This window comes from Gopherus evgoodei, chromosome 2, assembly GCF_007399415.2.
Source record: "Gopherus evgoodei ecotype Sinaloan lineage chromosome 2, rGopEvg1_v1.p, whole genome shotgun sequence".
Lineage (NCBI taxonomy): Eukaryota > Metazoa > Chordata > Testudines > Testudinidae > Gopherus > Gopherus evgoodei.
The window spans coordinates 177,155,358-177,177,706 of NC_044323.1; the positions used below are offsets into that span (position 1 = coordinate 177,155,358).

General features: G+C 41.7%; 1 protein-coding gene across 3 annotated transcripts in view; it reads left to right on the forward strand.

The window, feature by feature from the left end:
- The first annotated feature begins 2,805 nt into the window (after nucleotides 1-2,805).
- The window catches only part of LOC115646492 (2,3-dehydroadipyl-CoA hydratase-like), a 42,088-nt gene continuing 22,544 nt past the window's right edge, over nucleotides 2,806-22,349 (forward strand). The window contains exons 1-3 of one of the 3 annotated variants that reach the window (XM_030552369.1): nucleotides 2,806-2,810; nucleotides 6,175-6,435; nucleotides 11,070-11,237. In XM_030552369.1, coding sequence (XP_030408229.1) covers nucleotides 6,288-6,435; nucleotides 11,070-11,237 — 316 coding nt within the window. In that variant the 5' untranslated portion in view covers nucleotides 2,806-2,810; nucleotides 6,175-6,287. Of the gene's footprint in view, nucleotides 2,811-6,109; nucleotides 6,436-8,901; nucleotides 8,928-11,069; nucleotides 11,238-22,349 lie in introns of those variants that run through there. The other 2 variants (XM_030552368.1, XM_030552370.1) reach the window with 2 other exon arrangements.

Genomic DNA, 22,349 nt, shown 5'->3' on the forward strand with positions numbered 1-22,349 from the left:
CTGATCTCTAGTGATTAAGGATTGACTCGTGGTTACAGAAAGACTTTAACACCACCAAGACAGGGACCATTAACACCCCCCTACACACGAAAACCAAAGATTGGGGCCTACTGCAGTTATAAAATATGCAGCTTCCTGGGGTTTCCCTGTATGGAGTTATATTCATTAGAGAGGAGCATATGCCCCACAGTAGTATGCACATAGACTGTTTATTTTAAAATCCTCTTTCTCTAAATGCTTTCTTCCTACTGTTACAATAAATAATACTTTGGTTTGAAGTAAGTTGTTTTGTCTCTGCACATCACTAGTCACAGACTCAGTTTGACCTGACCATAGTTGACACATGGACCCTTGTGGCCAAAGACCTGGTCTGCAAATGGCAGACTGCAGAATTCCACCTTAAACTAGGTAAAAAGATGATGCCTGAGGCAGTACACCCAGAAAGATGACAAAGTGCAGCTAGCTCTGTAACCATGACACTAGCTACCTCACAAACTTTTCCCAGGATGAAATAAAAAATTACTATAACTAGGTAAACTAACCTAAATGTAAACATCTGTTAGAAGAAACTTATTACCAAGTGTCATAACATGGGCACATTTATCAAACAATGTACAACACACAAAGCTGTTTTGATTTCATAAGCATAGCAAAGCTAATCATCCTTATCAGAAACATAATTAGAATAATCTATTACTGGCCACTCTGTCAGAGTTGCCTTTTAAGCCAATGCATTGAATATGAAAAAGTTATATGAAGAACTTGCTCTCAGGTTTGCATTCAAATACATAGCATCACTGTCCAGGTGTATATTTATACTGAAGCACTGCTTTCTGTTTCTCTGTATTTCCTCCCATCTCAGGAGTGGGGACTGTATCATCACTTGTGGGGAATCGGTAACATCAGGCATATTAACAAATCTTCCTATGTCAATGTGATGGGTTCGGTCACAGAGACCCCCTTGGGACTGTCACCTGATGTGCTGAGACTACCTCTGAGCCAGTTTGGGCCTCCACAACCCTGCCTTGTTGAGCCAGACACAGCAGTCTGCTCCAACACAGACCCAGGGTCTGAGCCACGCACCCCAAAACTGCAGACTTAACTGAAAACAGCTTAAGAAGGGCTCCTGTCTCCAGCACCCAGCTCCCAGTGGGATCAAAACCACAAATGAGTCGGTAAACTCATAAATTGTCCACTCTCTCTAACACTGATAGAGAGATATGCACAGTTGTTAGCTCCCCCAGGTATTAATTAATTACTCTGGGTTAATTAATAAGCAAAAATGATTTTATTAAGTATAAAAAGCAGGATTTAAGTGGTTCCAAGTAATAACAGACAGAACAAAGTATCGGTAAATTACCAAGCAAAATAAAACAAAACACACAACTCTAAGCCTAATACATTAAGAAACTGATTACAGATAAAATCTCACCCTCAGAGATGTTCCAATAAGCTTCTTTCACAGACTGGACACCTTCCTAGTCCGGGCTCAATCCTTTCCCCTGGTACAGTTCTTGTTAGCTCCAGCTCAGGTGGTAACTAGGGGATTTCTCATGAAACTCCTTTGTTCTGTTCCACCCCCTTTTATAGCTTTGGCACAAGGCGGGAATCTTTTGTCTCTCTGGGTCCCCACTCCTCCTTCTAAATGGAAAAGCACCAGGTTTAAGATGAATTCCAGTACAAGGGGACATGGTCACATGTCCTGTGAGACCCCAAGCCTTCATTCTTCCTGGCCTGACTCACAGGAAGGGTTGCAAGTAAACAGAGCCATTTACAAACAAATGTCCTAGTTGATGGGAGCCATCAAGATTCCAAACCACCATTTATGGCCCACATTTTGCATAATTACAATAGGACCTTGGAGTTATATTTCTTATTTCTAGTTTCAGATACAAGAATGATACTTCTATACAAATAGGATGACCACACTCAGTAGATTATAAGCTAATGATACTTTACAGGAGACCTTTAGCATGAAGCATATTCAGTTACATTATATTCACACTCATTAGCATATTTTCATAAAATCATATGGAATGCAACGTCACAGTCATAAAAAATCCCTCTTTTACCCATTGCTTATGTTCTGGAAAAGAGGGAAAAAATATTGGAGTAATCAAGATGTTTCTGCATAGCTTTTTGGAAACCATGCAGATGGCAGCACAGAGAGGATTAGGACATAATGCATTAATTATATCCCTAGCCACTCATTTTTCCATTACAGATAGGGTTGACAGATTATTTTTCAAACATGGTAATAATTGCTCTATGCCTTATAAAGGGCCCAAAGACTCCATTTACAGGTCACTTAAGTCTATCTCCCAGAAAAGGTGCACCCTTTGTGCTTGATGCTTATTTTACTTATTTGGCAGAAATCTGTAGTGATTCCACACTGACACTAGTGTAAACCCAGTGTGAGGTTACAAACAGCCCATCTACAACTGGGTATGCACTCAAGTACGACAGACCTTCTTTGTGATCACCTGCCATCCTTGTCACTTTCCATTAAGAAGAAAGTTAACACGGGCATATAATTAAAAGGCATAGCCATTTCAACCAATATTTGCCTGTAGCTAAAGGATGTAAAAAATTACTACTTGGAAATCAATTCAAAATAAAAGACTAGCAACACTTTAAAACAAACAGTTTGGCTCCCAGGAAAACAGCATTACTTGGTCATCTATATCTACATCCTACATATATACAATCTACATTAACACAGAGAGTGTTCCCATTACAAAAATTATTAACCAAAAAGCCTATATTGGCACTTCCATTACATGCAGTAACAGAGAGAGGAACTCAGAGTAGTGGCTGTTTAGCAGTAGTGTTCATATGTCACTAATGTAGAAGCATTGCACGAAAGCATATTCTCCTATGGTTTGCTATTACATATGTAGACTATCAGAATAAACTGAAAGCAGAAGTTCATCCTCCCAGCCTCTAAGTAATGAATTTTTTTTCAATTAATAAACAATTATCATTGAACCAGGCTGCAATGTACCTACATGTTATTAAAATGTTCTGTATTACTGTAATTACTGAACAGCTGCCTGCCAGTTAAATGGTAGACAGGGGTCACCTGCTCAGTTGATACAATCACTTGATGAGTGTGGCAAAGCTCAGCAGGGTAACCAGGGTAACAACACTAAACTTGTTGAAAATTTCAGTGATAGCTTCCAATTGGCTACCTCTGACTACAGAAGTACTGTTTTATGACAAAGCTCGGAAAAAACAAAGGAAAGAAAAGCTGGACTTCCCCCTAGTCCATTCTGCAACTTGTCGAATGACCACACAAGAAGAAGGCTTGTAAAACTGGATCTGTGGCTATCCTCAGTGACTAATACAGGTGAAACAGTGCAAAGGGCTCAGCAAAACTCTGATAGCACATTAGGGAAATATAAGTAAGACAAAGGAGATGGGGAGCAGGGAATACTAGCTATAGACTGCAATGGAGCTAGTAGTTGAATGACTGATGCAGACATGAGTAGTATGGAGAAGTTGACTCCATCAGTCTAACAGCTGATCAGAAACTGAAAGTGTGGAAAATTATCACAATGGATATGAGTGATCAGGGTTAATGCCTGTCATGGTACAATTCCCCACTCTGAACCTTAACGTCCAAAAGATGGGGTACCAGCATGAATTCCTCTAAGCTTAATTACCAGCTTAGAACCTGTAGCACTGCCACCAACCAGGAATTCCAGTGCCTGGTACACTCTGGTCCCCTCAAAACCTTGCCCGGGGATCCCGCAAGACCCAGACCCTCTGGATCTTAACACAAGGAAAGCAAACCCTTTCCTCCACCGTTGCCTCTCCCAGACTTCCCCTCCCTGGGTTACCCTGGAAGATCACTGTAATTCAAACTCCTTGAATCACAAAACAGAGAGGACAATTCACCTTCCTCCCTCCTTCTCTTTCCCCCTCCCAGACTCTTCCTGAGAGAGAAAGTAATCATGACACAGAGAGAAATTAGCCTCTCTCTCCCCCTTCCCTCCTTTCTCCCCACCAATTCCCTGGTGAATCCAGACCCAGTCCCCTGGGGTCTCACCAGAATAAAAAAAACAATCAGGTTCTTAAACAAGAAACTTTTAACTAAAGAGAGAAAAACAGTAAAAATGATCTTGTAAATTTAAGATGGAATAGGTACAGGTTTTTTCAGCTATAGACACTGGGAATACCATCCCAGCCTAAGTATTCAAGTACAAATTAAAATCTTTTCAGCAAAATACCAATTTGAACTCCTTTCAGCCAAATGCACATTTGCAAATAAAGAAAACAAACATAAGCCTAACTCGCTTTATCTACCTAGTACTCACTAATCTGAATTTATAAGAGCCTGTATTGGAGAGATTGGAGAGAAACCTGGTTGCACATCTGATCCCTCTGAGCCCCCAGAGTGAACAACAACCAAATTCTAACAGCACACACAGAAACTTCCCTCCCTCAAGATTTGAAAGTATCCTGTCCTGTGATTGGTCGTCTGGTCAGGTGACAGCCAGGCTTACTGAACTTGTTAACCCTTTACAGTCAAAGAGATATAAAGTACTTCTGTGCTATTAACTTTTCTTATCTGTTTATGACAATGCCATTACAAAATTTGGAGTTAAACAGAAAATAGAGATATGTGATTAACATCCAGTGTGCAAGAACATTGCCACAAAGTTTCAAATTTAGTGTTTGAGGACTACGTTGCAGCTCTTAGAGAAGACATGAAGGTAGTATACAATTTTTGCCTAGCAAGTGTTACATAGTTTTTTAAATATTACCAGTTTCCTGTTTTTGACCTGTATCACCGCAATGAGTCTGTCTGCAGCAGACTCTTGAAAATGTCACTTTGAACGATCTTAGTGCTTACAGACAGATAGATACACATCAAAACCCTTTACTCCCGACTGTTACATGTAATTATTTGAACGAACTGTATTTCATGGGTAACTTACAGGGCATACTGGTGCAGCTGAAGTCAGCTAGATACCTGATTAAATCTTGTCCTATGCCTTGCACTTGATAAAACATAATTTTGGCCTGGTCTATGCACAGATTTTTAATCAGGATAACTACATGTGTTAGGTATCAAAGGGGTAGCTGTGTTAGTCTGGATCTGTAAAAGCAGATTAGTCTGTAAGGTGTTAGTCTATATATAGTCTGTCTGCCACAGGATTCTTTGCTGCTTTTACATGTGTTAGGAGTGTGATTTTAAATGGCATTAACATAGGTGCTAGAACTAGGGCTGCCGCAACACCCCGTCTTGAAATGCTTTCCATCATATACAGGGTTTACAGTTTGGTTCAATGGATCTCAGCACCCCCACTATAAAAATTGTTTCAGCGTCACTATTGGAATAGTGATACTACTCCTAGTGTTGCAGTACAAAGTACAAACTCCTAGTTATAGTGATGCTGACAAAGATGCTGTTTTACTATGGCTTATTTCTCTTCTATGAAAGGAAACAGTATACTGGAATAATTGTGTCTATAACTGAGGGTGGGCCTGGAAACCCAACAGGTACAACACAGAGGGTGGGGCTGCACTGCTTTAACTTTCTTGGTATAATTAAAGTGACATAACCCTTTCATCAAGTAAAGGTGTCAGAGGGCAATACAAACAGAGATTAAAAACCAGCAATGCCTGTCTGACTCGCAAAGATTAATATTTAATCCCAGTCACTTTTCCTAGAGTTCATGAAGACTCACTGCCACCAGTGTAGTGTCATGCAGTTGATAACAGTGCCTAGTATAAAGATGGCACCTAAATCAGCAACAGGAGGCAGTTCTTCCGGGGGTATGGACAGGGAGGGAGGACATTCTCCTGCTCTCTCATAGAGCCGGGCTGGAATAAGGGCTGGCACACCCAGTAGAAGACTGGACTCTGTATTTCCTGACCCAAGGACAATCACATGATCTGGTCCAGGGGCTAACAATGGTCGATACTCCTATTACACGCCAGAGCTCAGCACCTACTGGCTCCATTTACAGCTGCCTGCCCAATGGCCCTCCGCGCCCCCGACAGCTGAAGAGGTGACTATCTTCTCTCAGGACAGCCTGCAACTTCAGTGGTGACGAGACAAGTGGGAGGGGGTGGGAACAACCGGACCGTGGCCATTCTGAAACAGAGCAGAGATCAGCAGCCGCTCAGGCCACGTGGGAGCTGGTCAGTGCGTGCGTGTCACAGCTGGGTCTCGCTGCGCTGCGCCGCGCCTTGCGCGCTGGCACCATCCTAGTGCCTGGGGGCAGCGCTGCGCGGATCCTGGCTTCGGAATCGTGCTGCTGCCCGCGCTGGGGGAAATGTCCAGGCAGCTCATGCGCAACCCTGCGCGCCTCCTCTTCAGCGAGGCCCTGGGCAGGAGCCAGGCGGCCACAGCAGCAGGTGCCTCTGCCAGGGAGACCTGCTCCTCCTCGGCTGCAGCAGGAGCAGGGACGCCGGGAGACGAAGGTTTGTGGCCCTGCGTCCCCGGCAGAGGGCAGTGCTCACTGGGCTGCTGACGGCACAACACTGACGGGGTGGAGGGAGGCAGGGAGGATCAGCGCCGCGGCGGCGGCGGCTGCCGCACACCGGAGCGTGCGATGTGGAAGCGAACTCGCCTGCCGACCCCTCCCGCGCATGGGAGCGGCAAAGCCACCCCGTGCCCTTCGCTGCAGTGCGAGAACCCACAGGGCAGCCTGCAGCCGGCTCCTCCCCGCTGCTTCGCGCTTGCAGCCGCGCCCACCTTGCTGGATTACAAGCGCTGTAAAGCGTCTCGGAGCCTGCATGGTTTTTAGGAGGCCCCTCACCCCATGGCCCTTAGTAAATGCCACAGTTTAGGCGCTGATCAGTAATAACTCCCTTCGCGTCGAGAGCTTTGGGTCATATAAAATGTCCATTTCTAGGACTTATTATTCTTTTGGGGAGGATCAGCGTTAAATTCTGAGTAATGTGTCCCAATGTGGGAGCTGCAGATTCTAAGCTGATTTATAGGGGGCTCTGAGCAGTTTATTTATTAAACTTGAAAACCAAAATAGGAATTCTTGATTGTTTGGGGACCCAAGTTTTCATGTGTCTTGATGACATTCCATTTCTTTTGTTGGAAATTTGACCTCAGCATGAAAAACAGCACTGTACTGTATGCTGAAGACAATGGTCCCGATTTGGTGTTACCCTCTGCCTGCTTTTCCCCTTTACAGAGCAGCTGATAACCCACTTCAGCCAGGTTTATGGCCCCCTTGTGTCATCAGAGTGGCACAAAGCTGCTGAGTGTACCAGTGCATCTGACCTGATAGTGCATACAACAGAATGGAGACTAAAGGATAGCATCCTAGTTGGAGAAGTGATGTTTGTAGGACCTCTGTTTATGTTTCATTCATGAGATAGATGCTTTGCCTAGAGAGAGAGAAGTCTTCACCTTGCACTGGACAAAGTGAAACTGTGATTAAAAAAATGGTAAACGATACAGCAGGTTACTCAAGCTTCTTCTTTCTTAAAGAACTGCTATTGGATATAGTGCTCTACTGACTGAGTCCCATCACTAGCTTGCTGTTTCATTTTTGAATAGCGGTGAATTTCTTGATTCTCAAGCCCCATTCTGCTCTCGTCTCCAATCCCTATGCTTCATGAAGGGTGAAGTCCTGTTCTGAGACCTTAAGTGGGATTTGTGTGGGTCAGAGGATTTGTGCCGACTGATCACACAGTTGAATTTCACTCAGAAAGAGTCAAGCTTTAGAACTGTAGCTGGATGACCATGCATTTAAAAGGAAATGCTATCTGTGCAGTTTGGGGTAGCTGTAGACTGCCATAAATATGTTTCATAAACTGTGAGAATAAAGGCTGATTTTACTTTAATCACCCTAGGAATGTAACAGTCCCTTGGAAGTGGAATGTCTTATTGCTGTTGTTACACCCCAAGGGAAAAATCCTGGCTCATAATTGGCTAAAACAATGATGTGATGAGTTAGTAGACTTCTGCTATCTAGGCTTCTCAGCGGTGAGCAATATTGAGATCTAGAGCAGTATTAATCAATCAGATCACATATGTCAAGCAAGTTTTTACTAGCCTCAAATGCAGCCTATCTGTCTCTAGCCGATCTGACAGCAGTTCTTATTTCTTTCAATGTAAAATGTGTAACACCTATCCTGGACTCTAGGAGCCTATGCCAATAACTTAAAATAACTTTAGAAGCATAGCTAACAGCTTCTCCTGTACCCAAAATAGTAATAAAATAAAGCCCCCCCAAGTACCCCTTCCTGCACAAACATCTTCCCTTATATCCCCCCAAACTTGTGTAAACAGATAACTATGCAGTATGCCCTGACTGTTCACAGACTCAGGTTGTTTTGGACCAATGGGGGAATTGGGTTCTAAAGCTGAGGGCTCCTCAAAGCAAATATCCTGCTGGGAGACCCCCCCTTTCTCCTTTATATGGAAGAACCTCTGCAAATTACAGCTGTGGTAGTGTGGAACATGGAAAAATGTGATCTCTCAGGTCTAAAGGTCTTCCTGACTGTCCCATCAGAAGTGAATAACTGGGCCAGATCTTCAGCTTTTGTAAATCGGATTTGTTCTATTGAGACCAGGGAAATGAAGCCAATTTACACCAGCTGAGAATCTGTCACATTTATTTTTCTGGACTTCAGGTCCCTATAGACTATGGCTTTAAAGGGAAAACTGTCACATTTTCAGTTACGTACTATGAAAATATTTAGAATTGTCATAAACAGATGGTTAAGGGTTAATGTCTCTTTTACCTGTAAAGGGTTAAGAAGCTCAGTAAACCTGGCTGACACCTGACCAGAGGACCAATGGCGGACAAGATACTTTCAAATCTTGGTGGAGGGAAGTCTTTGTTTGTGCTTTTTGTTTTGTTCGTTCTTCGCTCTCGGGACTGAGAGGGACGGGACATCATTCTGGGCTCTCCCAATCTTTCTGAATCAGTCTTTCATGTTTAAAAATTGTAAGTAATAGCCAGGCAAGGCGGATTAGTCTTATGTTTGTTTTCTCAACTTGTAAATGGTTCTTTTGCTGGAAGGATTTTTACCTCTGTTTGCTGTAACTTTGAATCTAAGGATAGAGGGGAGGGTCTCTCTAGTCTATAGGGACTAGACTAGAGGGACCCTCTAGTCCAGCCTGATTTTACAGAGCATTTTCCAGCCTGATTTTACAGAGATAATTTTTACTTTTTCTTTTTTTAATTAAAAGCTTTCTTTTTAAGAACCTGATTGATTTTTCCTTGTTTTAAGATCCAAGGAGTTTGGATTGGTGTGAAGCCTCTCAAGGCAACCCAGGGAGGGGAAAGTCTGGGGGGAAAATGAGGGGGATGGTTAATTTTTCCTTGTTTTAAGACCCAAGGGGTTTGGGTCTGGGTTCCCCAGGGAAGGTTTTGGGGGAACAGAAAGTGTGCCAGACACTAAATTCTGGCTGGTGGCAGCGTACCAGACCTAAGCTAGTAATTAAGCTTAGAAGTGTTCATGCAGGTCCCCACTTTTTGTACTCTAAAGTTCAAAGTGGGGGAAAAACCTTGACAAGAATATATGTAAAATTGCAAGTACTGAGCCAAATTCTGCGCTTAGTTTCATTGCTGCTGTTCTGGAATATCTCATTGTAAATTCATGCAGTGCCTAGAATCCTCAGCTATGACTGAGACCCCATTGCACTGGTTACAGTACTCACACTTAGAAGAAACCCCAGAGAGTAAATAATCCAACTTCTTACACTGAGAGCGGAATTGGACTCCTTGGTTTCCTATCTTTGTAGAAAGAGAGAGTTACTGTATCTTGAGGTAAATATGATTATTTACAGGAGTACTTGTGGCACCTTAGAGACTAGCCAATTTATTTGAGCATAAGCTTTCGTGGGCTGCAGCCCACTTTGGATGCACGGAATGGAACATATATTGAGGATATATATATTCACATACAGAGAGCATGAAAAGGTGGGAGTTGTCAAGAGTTGGTAAGACAACTCCCACCTTTTCATGCTCACTGTATGCAGGGCTGGTTCTACAATTTTCGCCGCCCCAAGCAGCGCACCGAATTGCCACCAGAGACGGCGGGGGCAGTTCATGTGCCCTTAGGGTGGCAGGCGCGTTTCTGCAGCGGCGGCAATTCAGCAGCAACTTCTGTGTTCAGCTGAAGCCATCGCTGACAGCTAAACATAGAAGCTGCTGCCGAATTGCCGCCACAATGGAAACGCGCGTGCCGCCCTAAGGGCACACGGACTGCCCCCGCTGTCCGTGGTGGCAATTCGGTGCTCTGCTTGGGGGCAAAACAACAGGGCCTGCCGCCACTGGCAGATTGCCGCCCCAAGAACCAGCTTGAAATGCTGGTGCCTGGAGCTGGCCCTGTCTGTATGTGTATATATATCTCCTCAATATATGTTCCATTCCATGCATCCGAAGAAGTGGGCTGTAGCTCACGAAAGCTTATGCTCAAATAAATTTGTTAGTCTGTATCCGCAAAGAGGACAGGAGTACTTGTGGCACCTTAGAGACTAACACGGCTGCTACTCTGAAACCTGTCATGATTATTTACTACTTTCAACAATTAATCTTGTTAGTTATCTAATTAGAAGTTAATGTTTTATTGTAAAATGGGTTACTGAGGGCTGTTTTAAGCAACCTGATTGCCTGCTTTGCTTAACATTAATTCTGTAGAAAGTACTTGTACCTCCAATACCAGTTGAAACTACCTCTTGCATTTAAAAATAACTTTTTTCCTTCATTTTTTAGCAATAACAATGATACCACCGCTCATTTCCCCCAGAAGAGTGATGCCCTAGCTGTGCTTGAGACTGTCCGCTCTTCACAGTTGGTCTTTGTTATTAATTCTCGGGAAATATCTTCTGTCCTTATTTACTGTTGCTTAAATACAAGCCTGGCAAAGATACTATATATTAAAATGTTTAAAAATGTTCATGAAGGAATGATGTAAGTGGTAAAAATAATATGTTGGATTTACCTCTGTTTATTTTAAATGACTCTGTCATCTAATAATAAAACATTTTAAGCCTTTCAGACCCCCTTTTTAATGTATTAATGGCTTACTAAAAAGAATGTAAGTATACTTTACGCTGATTGTTTTTCTTCTCCCCCACACAGGGAAGAAAAATGTAGTCACTGAAAGACATGGAACCATCATGACAATTGGGATTAACAGGCCAGAAGCCAGGAATGCTGTGAATCAGGAGACTGCAGCAATGCTTCTTCAGGCGTTCACCTCATTTGAAGATGATACCTCACTAACTGTCGCTGTACTTCATGGAATAGGTGAGATTTGTTTTAGCCCTGGCTGGAATCCTATCCCCCCCCCACACACACACACACAGCGGGTGGTCACCAGGCTGTTATAATTAGACTCCATGTTTGAATCTAACATGCTTTCCAGCCATCTGGGTCTGGACAGAGTCCAGTCACTGTCTGACTGAGCCTCTAGGGCATGCTCCTGGCAAGCAGACTCCCTGTCTGGCCCTCTTCTTGGGATGTGGGACGACTCAGTATACTTGTCCTCAGCCTCAAGACCAGTGCTGAAACTCCCCTGCTGTCTGTGCGTGGTTTCCTCATAGCTCTAGTTTATAGTTTAACTCTTTGGGGACACATGGCAGTTAAAGTAGGGAACACAGACTTTATAAAGGAACTTCTTAAACATGTATACTTTACTCATAGACCGCACAGCAGAATTACAGGCAAAACAATGAACACATTAATGCAATTCCTCTCCTGCCCCCTAGAGGCCAGAGTCCTCACTGCTTCTGAGAATTTTTAGGGTTTTGGTCGGTTTCTTCGTGGGAAGGGAAAGCCTGTTCTGTGCCCACTTCTCCAGCTGTGTCCTCTATTTCTTGTGGCAGGCTGACTGTCTTGCCCAAAGTGCTCATCTCCTTTTAAAAAGCAATCTGTAACATCTTTATTTTTTCTGTCCTTGTGCCGGGGCTTTTCTATGCCCCAATCCCCCAAGGCTTGCTAGGCAAAGAGTTTTTAAAACTCAGTGGTTCTGCTTGTAACAACCTCCATTGGCCATTCAGGGCAAAGCTATTCAGTTGTTGATGGCCCTATTTGACTTCTCCAGACATAGTTTGTTCACTTCATGCCAGGTTCCAGCCATCAAATGGATGATCTAATTCACAAAGGCTGTTACAACAATAAATGATACTAGGGATTTATATGTTGACCCAAACATATTTCCCAAACTGTCACAAGGCTGTTCTCTTCTCCTGAGATTAATCTTCTAAGTTCTGAAAAAAATGGAATATTAATTTCTACAAAGATGTCTGGTATGCGGCTCTAACTTGTTTGAATGGTAGGTGATGAAAAAGCCTTCTTGAGTTTATTTAACCCATGCATGTCTCCTTATCAATCTAAACACACGACTGAATAAATGATTAGTGAAGTATGATTTACGTCCAAAAGCATGATTCTGCAAACACTTGCACACGTGAGTAACTTTATACCCATGAATAACTTGTATGTAAAATCTTTGTAGGATCAAAGTTAATTAGGGTCCTGCTCCTTCAGACTCACAGGTATGAAAAAAAATTTTTTTTTTTGGGACTCATGCTATACTTTCACAGACAGTGAAGTGGACACTGATTTTTTGGATGCCTTGTATTTTGTGCGCCCAGCTTGAGACATGTTGGTCATGAACTTCAGAGGTGCTGCTCACACCTCTGATGCTCATGCTGACTTCCAGAGGAGCTGTGAATACTCAACACTTTGGAAAATCAGTCCAAAGTTGTCTCAGGCTTGGCATTCAAACATGGAGGAACCCAAAATAAATGACCACTGTTGAACATTTTGGCAATGGTATACCTTCACAGGCAGTGAAGTGGTTAATTATAACCTGATTTTGGTCAGAATCTCTTTTCTCTGATAAACATCACTGTTTATATTGCTGTCTTTTCAGCAATAGCAGCTGTTCCCAGATGCTGCCAGGCTTTATTACTCATGCTTTCTTGACTGTGTCAATGCACATGTTCACTTATACACTGAACGTAAAGTTGTGAAGAGGTAAAATATTTTAGATACAACTAACTGAATTCATTTGATGCTTGTTGTAAAATGTGTCCTTGAGTAATAGTTGTTTATAAGCTAATAAGAAACTCTAGAGACAAATTCCTGTTTTTGTTCTTTGAAATATGTATAATATCATGACAATTATGCTTGAGGGTCAGATACCCAGCTGGTATAAATCAACATAGCTCCACTGATTTTCATTAACTGAGAATCTGGCTGTTGGAGGTTTTTTACTGTAATTATACTGCTCAGGTGCTGTGTGATTTTTGAGAAATCTTTTATATTTGAGACTATTCTCTAGGTGACAAAAAAAAAAAGATGACTTATTTTGCCCAATACAAATGACTTATTGTGCCCACAGACTAGGGTAAGACAAGGAACATGTATTTGAAAATCAAAACAGGAAATGAGAACATGGCATATTATTTAAGATGCATGTGCAGTTTTTTCTTGCTTTATTCATTTATCTTGGAAGCACTGCAGTTGAATTTAGGATGACTGAGACATAAAATCCAGCACTTGGGGGGAAAAAAAACCCCACTCTAAACTTCAAAGAGTATATGAAAGTACTTGTGTGACTTGTCAGATGGAGGTAGCAAAATAAGAAGAGGCCAAATAAAAATAGTGTCTCATTTTTGAGAGAAGACATTTGTTTTTCTCAGGGGAGGAACAGGTCAAATACCCAACCTGCCATTAGAGTTTTGTATTTGAAGATTGTCACACTTTTCCAAACCAAGCAGGTAGTTTCCTAGATCAGCCTTCACTTTGACATGGGCTATAATAAGATTTAGCTGGCTGAATTAATTAGTTTGTATTTTCTTTAACTTAATCTGTCATCCCTGGCCCAGATCCACTAAGTTTTTAATCAATGACACTCAGTCTTCCAGGAATGAGTTATCAAAGGCAACTGGGCTTGTGGACTTCTCTGTGGTACACCGCTACCTCGATATAACGCCACCCGATATAGCACGAATTCAGATATAATGCGGTAAAGCAGTGCTCCGGGGGAGGAGGCCTTCAAGTTCAATATAACATGGTTTCACCTATAAGATTTTTTGGCTCCCAAGGACAGCATTATATCGAGGTAGAGGTGTATTTATTTAATTTATGCTAGTGTATGTAATGATTGAGCTCTTAGATGTGTATGGTTCAGCAAGAACAGACTCACCCATTTTGCAAGAAAACTCTTATTCACTGCAAGAAAAACTCACTGGGCCAAATTCACCCCTGGTGTTTCTTCACTGATTTCAGTAGAGTTGCAGAGGGTATGACTTTGGTTTATTGGCTCTGTTCATACATCTCATAGTTTCTCTAGCCTCACTCTTCTCACTTCTCAGTCTGCCTTTATATGATTCCTCTCACTCAGCATCCTAACTCCCAAACCAACTATCAGCACAAAAGCAATGACTGTCCTATCACTCACTGGGCGCTACCATGTGTTACAGGCAAACACTTTTATATTCCTTGTCCTTCTGGTGTCTTCTGAAAAAACAAGATTTTTAAAAGTGACTTGTGATTATTATTATCATTGTTGGTGCTTCAAACTTCAGGTGTCCAAAACTGAAATACCATAAAGGGACTTAGCCTTCAGAAAGTGCTGAGCCCACTTTCTGAAAATCAGGCCCCTTTAAAGTATTGCAAGTCAGGCACCCAAATATTGAGGCACTCAGAATCACAAGACACTTTTGAAAACTTCACCCTAGGGTTTTTGTTTGTTTGTTTTTGTTTTTTTTTAACCTGTCCCCTGTCTCCAGACTGATGGTCATTTGGCTGCATAATACTTAATACATACAGAATACATGCTAACAATGCTAATACATACTTACTGTTAATACATGACAGTTCTTATTCAAATATAAAAGAGGTGCTAGGCTGGAGTCAATGGTACTACTGAAGTCCTGGGAAAATTACAGAAAGTGGTGTAGACTAAAAAAAGGAAAATTGTGTGTATATTTCAAAGCTTTACATCCCTAGCACATATACATGGGTTACTTATGCCACCCTGACTGATTTAACAGAGAGAATTAGAACATTGAATTTTGCAGCCTTGTACAGTGGTTCCGTCTGTTAAACTTTATCATCAGGGAGCTTCTTGCTCTGTGGCCTTTTATGTTTTAGAGATAGCAAGGGATTTCTGTCCATCATACAGTGGAATATTAAAGTAGATGTGGTGGGCTGCAGTGTTTTGATTTTTCATCATGGTGGAGCAGCAAGCAGCAGTTCCAGCACTCTGCAGTAACGATACCACAGTCATGCAAGAAATGGTCTGAATTCACTCTTTCAGCTGCGGGAAGCTGTGTGGAGGAGGCACACTTTCAGTGATAAGAAAGTGGAGGGGGTGGAAGGGCGAATAGGTTTTTGGCATGCACCGGTGAGAACCCTGGAAGTGAATTCTTGTTTATTTTGCCTTCAATTTCTTTTAAATGATGCATCCTTATAGAATGCAGCCTTTATTCAGTATTTAATCATAACATTGGCATCTGCAAAGGAAGAGAATATGGAGGGTTACTAAAAAGTCAGTGCAGTGTTGATATTAGACGAGGATTTTCATTCAGTGCCAAAAGACCAATCTCTTCATTTTCTTTCACCATCAAAAGATTTTTATTTCTATGTTTACTTTTTAAGAAGCTATTTCATAATCTCAGCTAGCGTATGATACCACTGTCTAGTCTTGCCACAGCCCAAATGATTATACATATGCAACTTGTGGCCTCCGGGCACCTATGTGAGATTAGGTGGCCTCGCTGCTCTTCATAGAACCTCAGATTTAAATATAGGAATAACATGTATTGTATTAGGTGACATAAAGGCAAATTCTTCGCACACACTCCTTTGAGGAGGTGGAGTGGCCTGCCTGCAGTGGGACTTGTGTGGTTCTCCGGGGCTGGAGTGGGGCTGGGCTCCATGCCATAGGCATGAACCTCTTGTGCCTTACAAAGCCAATCTTCCTGGAAGCACATTGTGCCCCAGTACATGGGGGAGGAGTAGGAGGTTTGCTAGTTGATCCCAGGCTACATGGCTCTACTGGGCCTTCTTAAGGGAGTTTGTGCTGCAGAGATTATGGTAGCTTTGAGATTGCAGTGGTGGGCATGAAGTAGTTTTAGTTGCTGCTCACAGCTGTGAGAGAATCTTCTCCCTCCTGCCCTCGGCTCCCATAGAACTAAGATCAGGAGAGTTGGTGCAGGGTAGAGATTTTTTTCTTTAAAGTCCATTTCTGGAATAGTGAACACCACCAGTGTCGCCCTCTCTTTTCCCCAAGGACCTTTGATCTGCGATAGGTAAAAGCTGATGGTGTATTCTGAAGTAACTTGATGTTTTCTCTTGTTTGTTTGAAAACTGAGATGCAAACAGGACTAAACTACCAAACTGTAAACACTACTGTATTAATATAGCTCTGAGTGCAATAACTTGTCATACTACACTGCAGAAAGCTGTCCTTGTGTCTCATTCACAAATGATTTTGTCTTGGGAGACAGTCTTGGGAGATCTTTCAGGGTCTCTTTCAGCATTCATAGCAGAGTTGTTCTTGTTCCTCATACCCATTAAAGGAGGTTAATTTTTAAAACAAAATTACTTTGCACTTATTTATCTTCAGTATTCATCTCCCCAATATTAAATGTGTTTTGAAAATTGTCATGGAGATGCTTAAGTTACACAGCTTCACATAAACTATTTTATTGGATCAAGTATTGGAGAGCTAATGACAGTCATTTGGTTTATGTTAAGAGTATTTAATACCCACTATTACATGCTATTGCATTGACTAATGATTTGGACCATAAAACAGAAATTGGTTTTGCAGCATCCCTTGGAGGAATCTTACAGAAAGTTTAGAGGTTGTGGCTAGAACATGTGTTTTAACCTAGTTTTAGTATAATTGGGTCCAGTCCACACTGGCTGGCCAAACTGGCTTACAGCCCAGTTCAGCCACAACCATTTTTAAAACCTGCTTCACCACAACTGTTAAACACTGTTATCTGGCTTTTGCAGAAAGGGCTTTAATTCATATTCAAGATCATGCTTCTACAGCCGTGATTTGGGAAATTTCCTCAACCAGAACATGGATTGTTTGATTCAAACATGTATGAAACTTTTCTCCCAAGATTTCATTTTCTGACATGGATTTCTTTTAGATTCCTAGACTTGATATTTCCTTCCTCTCATTCACACAGCTAATTTGAATGAAAAGAGAGTTTAATTTTGTGTCAGTGTGTTGTGTAACTCCTAGGTGAATATAGCACTTAACGAAAATGTCATTCTTCGTTATCTTCTAACCATAGCTGAGTCTGGATTTTGAGTAGCAATATGTGTCTCTACAGTAGTTGTTGGCTTTCCACATTCAGTGACTGCTCCTTTCTCATATCTCACAATAACTGCCTTCATGAGAGAGCTTCTCCATATTCATTTATTAGTCAGGTGTCTAACCCTTCTTTGGGAACTAACTTTCATCCTGAGTTACTATATTTTCCTCCTTTCAGGCTTCTGCGTTAACTGCTGTCATGCAGCCTTTCTTGTAAGGGAAACACTACCTTAGTTCATCTTGTTCAATTAGATTATTGAATGTTATCAAGAGATCATCACATTATTGCCTATTTTTTTTCTCTCTTCCTTCCAGATTCTTTACCCAGGAGGTTTTGGAGTTCCAGCAAAATCATCTCAAAATTAAAGGGCAAATTCTGCCCGGCCTTATGTGAGTGCACAGTATGGGTGAGGCCACAAATATCCTCTCCCCACTCTTCCACTACCCTGGCAAGGCCCAACCTAAATTGCACTCCTTGTGCTTAGGGGAGTGATAAGATTGCTCCATCCTTCCTCGCAGTGTACATGCTGCCCCAGAGGGTACAGGGACTAGACAGGGTCATGACTGTATCCTTGCACACTGACTACGGGAGCTCCCTGTAGCATGTATAGCAGCATGCATGCTGTCTCTGTACACGCAGGAAGACTGTTATCTCTGAGGCAAATGCCTCTTGGGTGTTCTCTCTGGGGCAGTGTGGCTCTGCAGTGCTCTCCCAATGCAGGGCTGTGCCGATAAGGCACAATTAAGCCCTTTATCTGCTTTTGTTCCCTGTCATCATTTATGAAGAATGACTTCACCAATGGACAAAATAAAAAGAGACTTCAGCTTCACTCTAAACCTGTTCTTTTTTCATCAATTGGCTCTGCTGTTTGTAGCCTACATTCCCAAATTGTGGTCTGCTATTCATGTGAGATGTCATCTCTCTTACTGTTGTTGTTATTTATTATTTGAATTTTCATAGCCACTTTGAATCAGGAGACCTGCTACCTAAACTCCCCCTTTCTGCTTTCTCTAGGCATTGCTGCCTGGCATGGACACTTTCTTCCACAGAGCAATTCAGAACATCTGTGTCCATTCTCTCCCTGTGTTGCTTTACTGTTGATAACAAATAGGATTCGTAGAAGTGATCCCATTAAAGAGAAAACAGGCTGATTTATCAGTAAATGAAGTTCTCTGACAAGTTTATCTTCTCCACACACTCATAGGCTCCCTCCTCCTCCTTGTTGCTTCAGATCTTAAATTCAAATCTCAGTCCACAAACCTGAGGGACAGATTCTCAACTGCTGAATATTGATTTAGCTCCATTGACATTAATGGAGGACTGGATGAGGATATGGTCCTGAGTTGGTGATGTTAGCCCAATTCTTGAAAAAGAACTGTTTGCTTAAGATGGCTGCATCTCAAGCAAACAGGGATAGCTCAGTGGTTTGAGCATTGGCTTGCTAAATCCAGGGTTGTGAGTTCAGTCCTTGAGGGGACCACTTAGGGATATGGGGCAAAAATTGGTCCTGCTAGTAAAGGTAGGGGGCTGGACTCGATGACCTTTCGAGGTCCCTTCTAGTTCTAGGAGATTGGTATATCTCCAGTTATTACCTTTATGTTGAAATGCACACTAAAGCTTTCTAAGTCTATTTCAAAAGGGGGAACTATGCGAAAATGAGGGGGTTAGTTAAACAGAAGTTAAAAGGTACAGTGACTAACGTGAAATCCCTGCAAGCTGCATGGGTGCTTTTTAAAGACACCATAATAGAGGCCCAGCTTCAATGTATACCCCAAATTAAGAAACACAGTAAAAGAACTAAAAAAGAGCCACCATAGCTTAACAACCATGTAAAAGAAGCAGTTAGAGAGAAAAAGACTTCCTTTAAAAAGTGGAAGTCAAATCCTAGCGAGACAAATAGAAAGGAGCATAAACACTGCCAAATTAAGTGCAAGATTATAATAAAAGCCAAAGAGGAGTTTGAAGAACGGCTAGCCAAAAACTCCAAAGGTAATAACAAAATGTTTAAGTACATCAGAAGCAGGAAGCCTGCTAAACAACCAGTGGGGCCCCTTGATGATCGAGGTACAAAAGGAGTGCTTAAAGATGATAAAGTAATTGTGGAGAAACTAAATGGATTCTTTGCTTCAGTCTTCACAGCTCAGGATATTAGGGAGATTCCCAAACCTGAGCTGGCTTTTGTAGGTGACAAATCTGAGGAACTGTCACAGATTGAAGTGTCACTAGAGGAGGTTTTGGAATTAATTGATAAACTCAACATTAACAAGTCACTGGGACCAGATGGCATTCACCCAAGAGTTCTGAAAGAACTCAAATGTGAATTTGCGGAGCTATTAACTAAGATTTGTAACCTGTCCTTTAAATCGGCTTCGGTACCCAATGACTGGAAGTTAGCTAATGTAATGCCAATATTTAAAAAGGGGTCTAGAAGTGATCCTGGCAATTACAGACCGGTAAGTCTAACGTCAGTACCGGGCAAAGTAGTTGAAACAATAGTTAAGAATAAAATTGTCAGACACATAGAAAAACATAAACTGTTGAGCAATAGTCAACATGGTTTCTGTAAAGGGAAATCGTGTTTACTAATCTATTAGAGTTTCTTGAAGGGATCAACAAACATGTGGACAACGGGGATCCAGTGGACTTAGTATACTTTGATTTCCAGAAAGTCTTTGACAACGTCCCTCACCAAAGGCTGTTACATAAATTAAGCTGTCATGGGATAAAAGGGAAGGTCCTTTCATGGATTGAGAACTGGTTAAAAGACAGGGAACAAAGGGTAGGAATTAATGGTAAATTCTCAGAATGGAGAGGGGTAACTAGTGGTGTTCCCCAAGGGTCCGTCCTAGGACCAATCCTATTCAGTTTATTCATAAATGATCTGGAGAAAGGGGTAAACAGTGAAGTGGCAAAGTTTGCAGATGATACTAAACTGCTCAAGATAGTTAAGACCAAAGCAGACTGTGAAGAACTTCAAAAAGATCTCACAAAACTAAGTGATTGGGCAACAAAATGGCAAATGAAATTTAATGTGGATAAATGTAAAGTAATGCACACTGGAAAAAATAACCACAACTATACATACAATATGATGGGGGCTAATTTAGCTACAATGAGTCAGGAAAAAGATCTTGGAATCATCGTGGACAGTTCTCTGAAGATGTCCACGCAGTGTGCAGAGGCGGTCAAAAGGGGATAGAGAATAAGACTGAGAATATATTATTGCCCTTTTATAAATCCATGGTACGCCTACATCTCGAATACCGTGTACAGATGTGGTCTTCTCACCTCAAAAAAGATATACTGGCACTAGAAAAGGTTCAGAAAAGGGCAACTAAAATGCTTAGGGGTTTGAAGAGGGTCCCATATGAGGAAAGATTAAAGAGGCTAGGACTCTTCAGCTTGGAAAAGAGGAGACTAAGGGGGATATGATAGAAATATATAAAATCATGAGTGATGTGGAGAAAGTGGATAAGGAAAAATTCTTTACTTATTCCCATAATACAAGAACTAGGGGTCACCAAATGAAATTAATAGGCAGCAGATTTAAACCAAATAAAAGGAAGTTCTTCTTCACGCAGTGCACAGTCAACGTGTGGAACTCCTTACCTGAGGAGGTTGTGAAGGCTAGGACTATAACAGCGTTTAAAAGAGAATTGGATAAATTCATGGTGGTAAAGTCCATAAATGGCTATTAGCCAGGATGGATAAGGAATGGTGTCCCTAGCCTCTGTTTGTTAGAGGATGGAGATGGATGGCAGGAGAGAGATCACTTGATCATTGCCTGTTAGGCTCATTCCCTCTGGGGCACCTGGCATTGGCCACTGTCGGTAGACAGATATTGGGCTAGATGGACCTTTGGTCTGACCCAGTACGGCCATTCTTATGTTCTTGTGTTTCATGGATCTCACATCCTATGTACTGATACATGTGCTTATCCAAATAATGTGCCTCTATGAAGGAAATAAACCATTTGGAGAATTAACCTACATTACTACACCTCTACCCTGATATAACACAAATTCGGATAAAACGTGGTAAAGCAGCGCTCTGGGGGGCAGGGCTGCGTGCTCCAGGGGATCAAAGCAAGTTTGATATAACGCAGTTTCACCTATAACGTGGTAAGATTTTGTGGCTCTCGAGGACAGCGTTATATCAGGGTAGAGGTGTATTAAGAAGTCTTTCCACCTCATTAGTGATGTAACTCAACAGTACTGGGTGAGCTGTAGTCTAGTCAATAGAAACAATGACATTAAAAGAATGTTGAGATTCCAAAGGGAAGCACTCAGGTTGTGAGATGGTAAAATTAAGGTTGCCTGGACAATTTTTTACTCTGCTCCTTTTGTGCATGTTAATGTTTTAAAATATGACAGCCACTAGCTTTCAAACAAATGGTTCAATGTCTTTTTCAAAGTATCAGAGGGGTAGCCGTGTTAGTCTGGATCTGTAAAAGCAGCATAGAATCCTGTGGCACCTTATAGACTAACAGACGTTTTGGAGCATGACGAAGGAGTATTCACCCACGAAAGCTCATGCTCCAAAACATCTCTTAGTCTATAAGGTGCCACAGGATTCTTTGCTGCTTTTTCAAAGTACAATCTTATGGACACATTTGGCATGTTGTAGCCTTTCAGGCAGTGGGTACTGTTGGGCCTTATATTGTTTTGCAAATTTCTCAGAATATCTACAAATTTTTTCTTCTGCCATCTTAGATATGCTTTACACCCTCTTCAAGGCCTTTTTGTGCTGCCAGAGTGATGAAAAGGACATTAGTATAAACAAGAATCAGATCCTTTGTCTTCACTGACTTACCTTTATACAACTGAAAAAGACAGATATAATGGAAGAGATACATCCTGTTGAGTTGGTACAACTATACTGATTTCAATTAATCTATACCAATTAGTGTCAGCTGAAGATCTGGCCCTATGTCTGTAATAAGAACAATAATTATTATTTTTTGTACCACCCTAGGATATATAACCAGGACTCCATTAAGTCTTACACTTGACAACAATATTAACTTTAAAATGAACCAGAAAAATTTAAAGGTAGAATAAATGAAGAACCT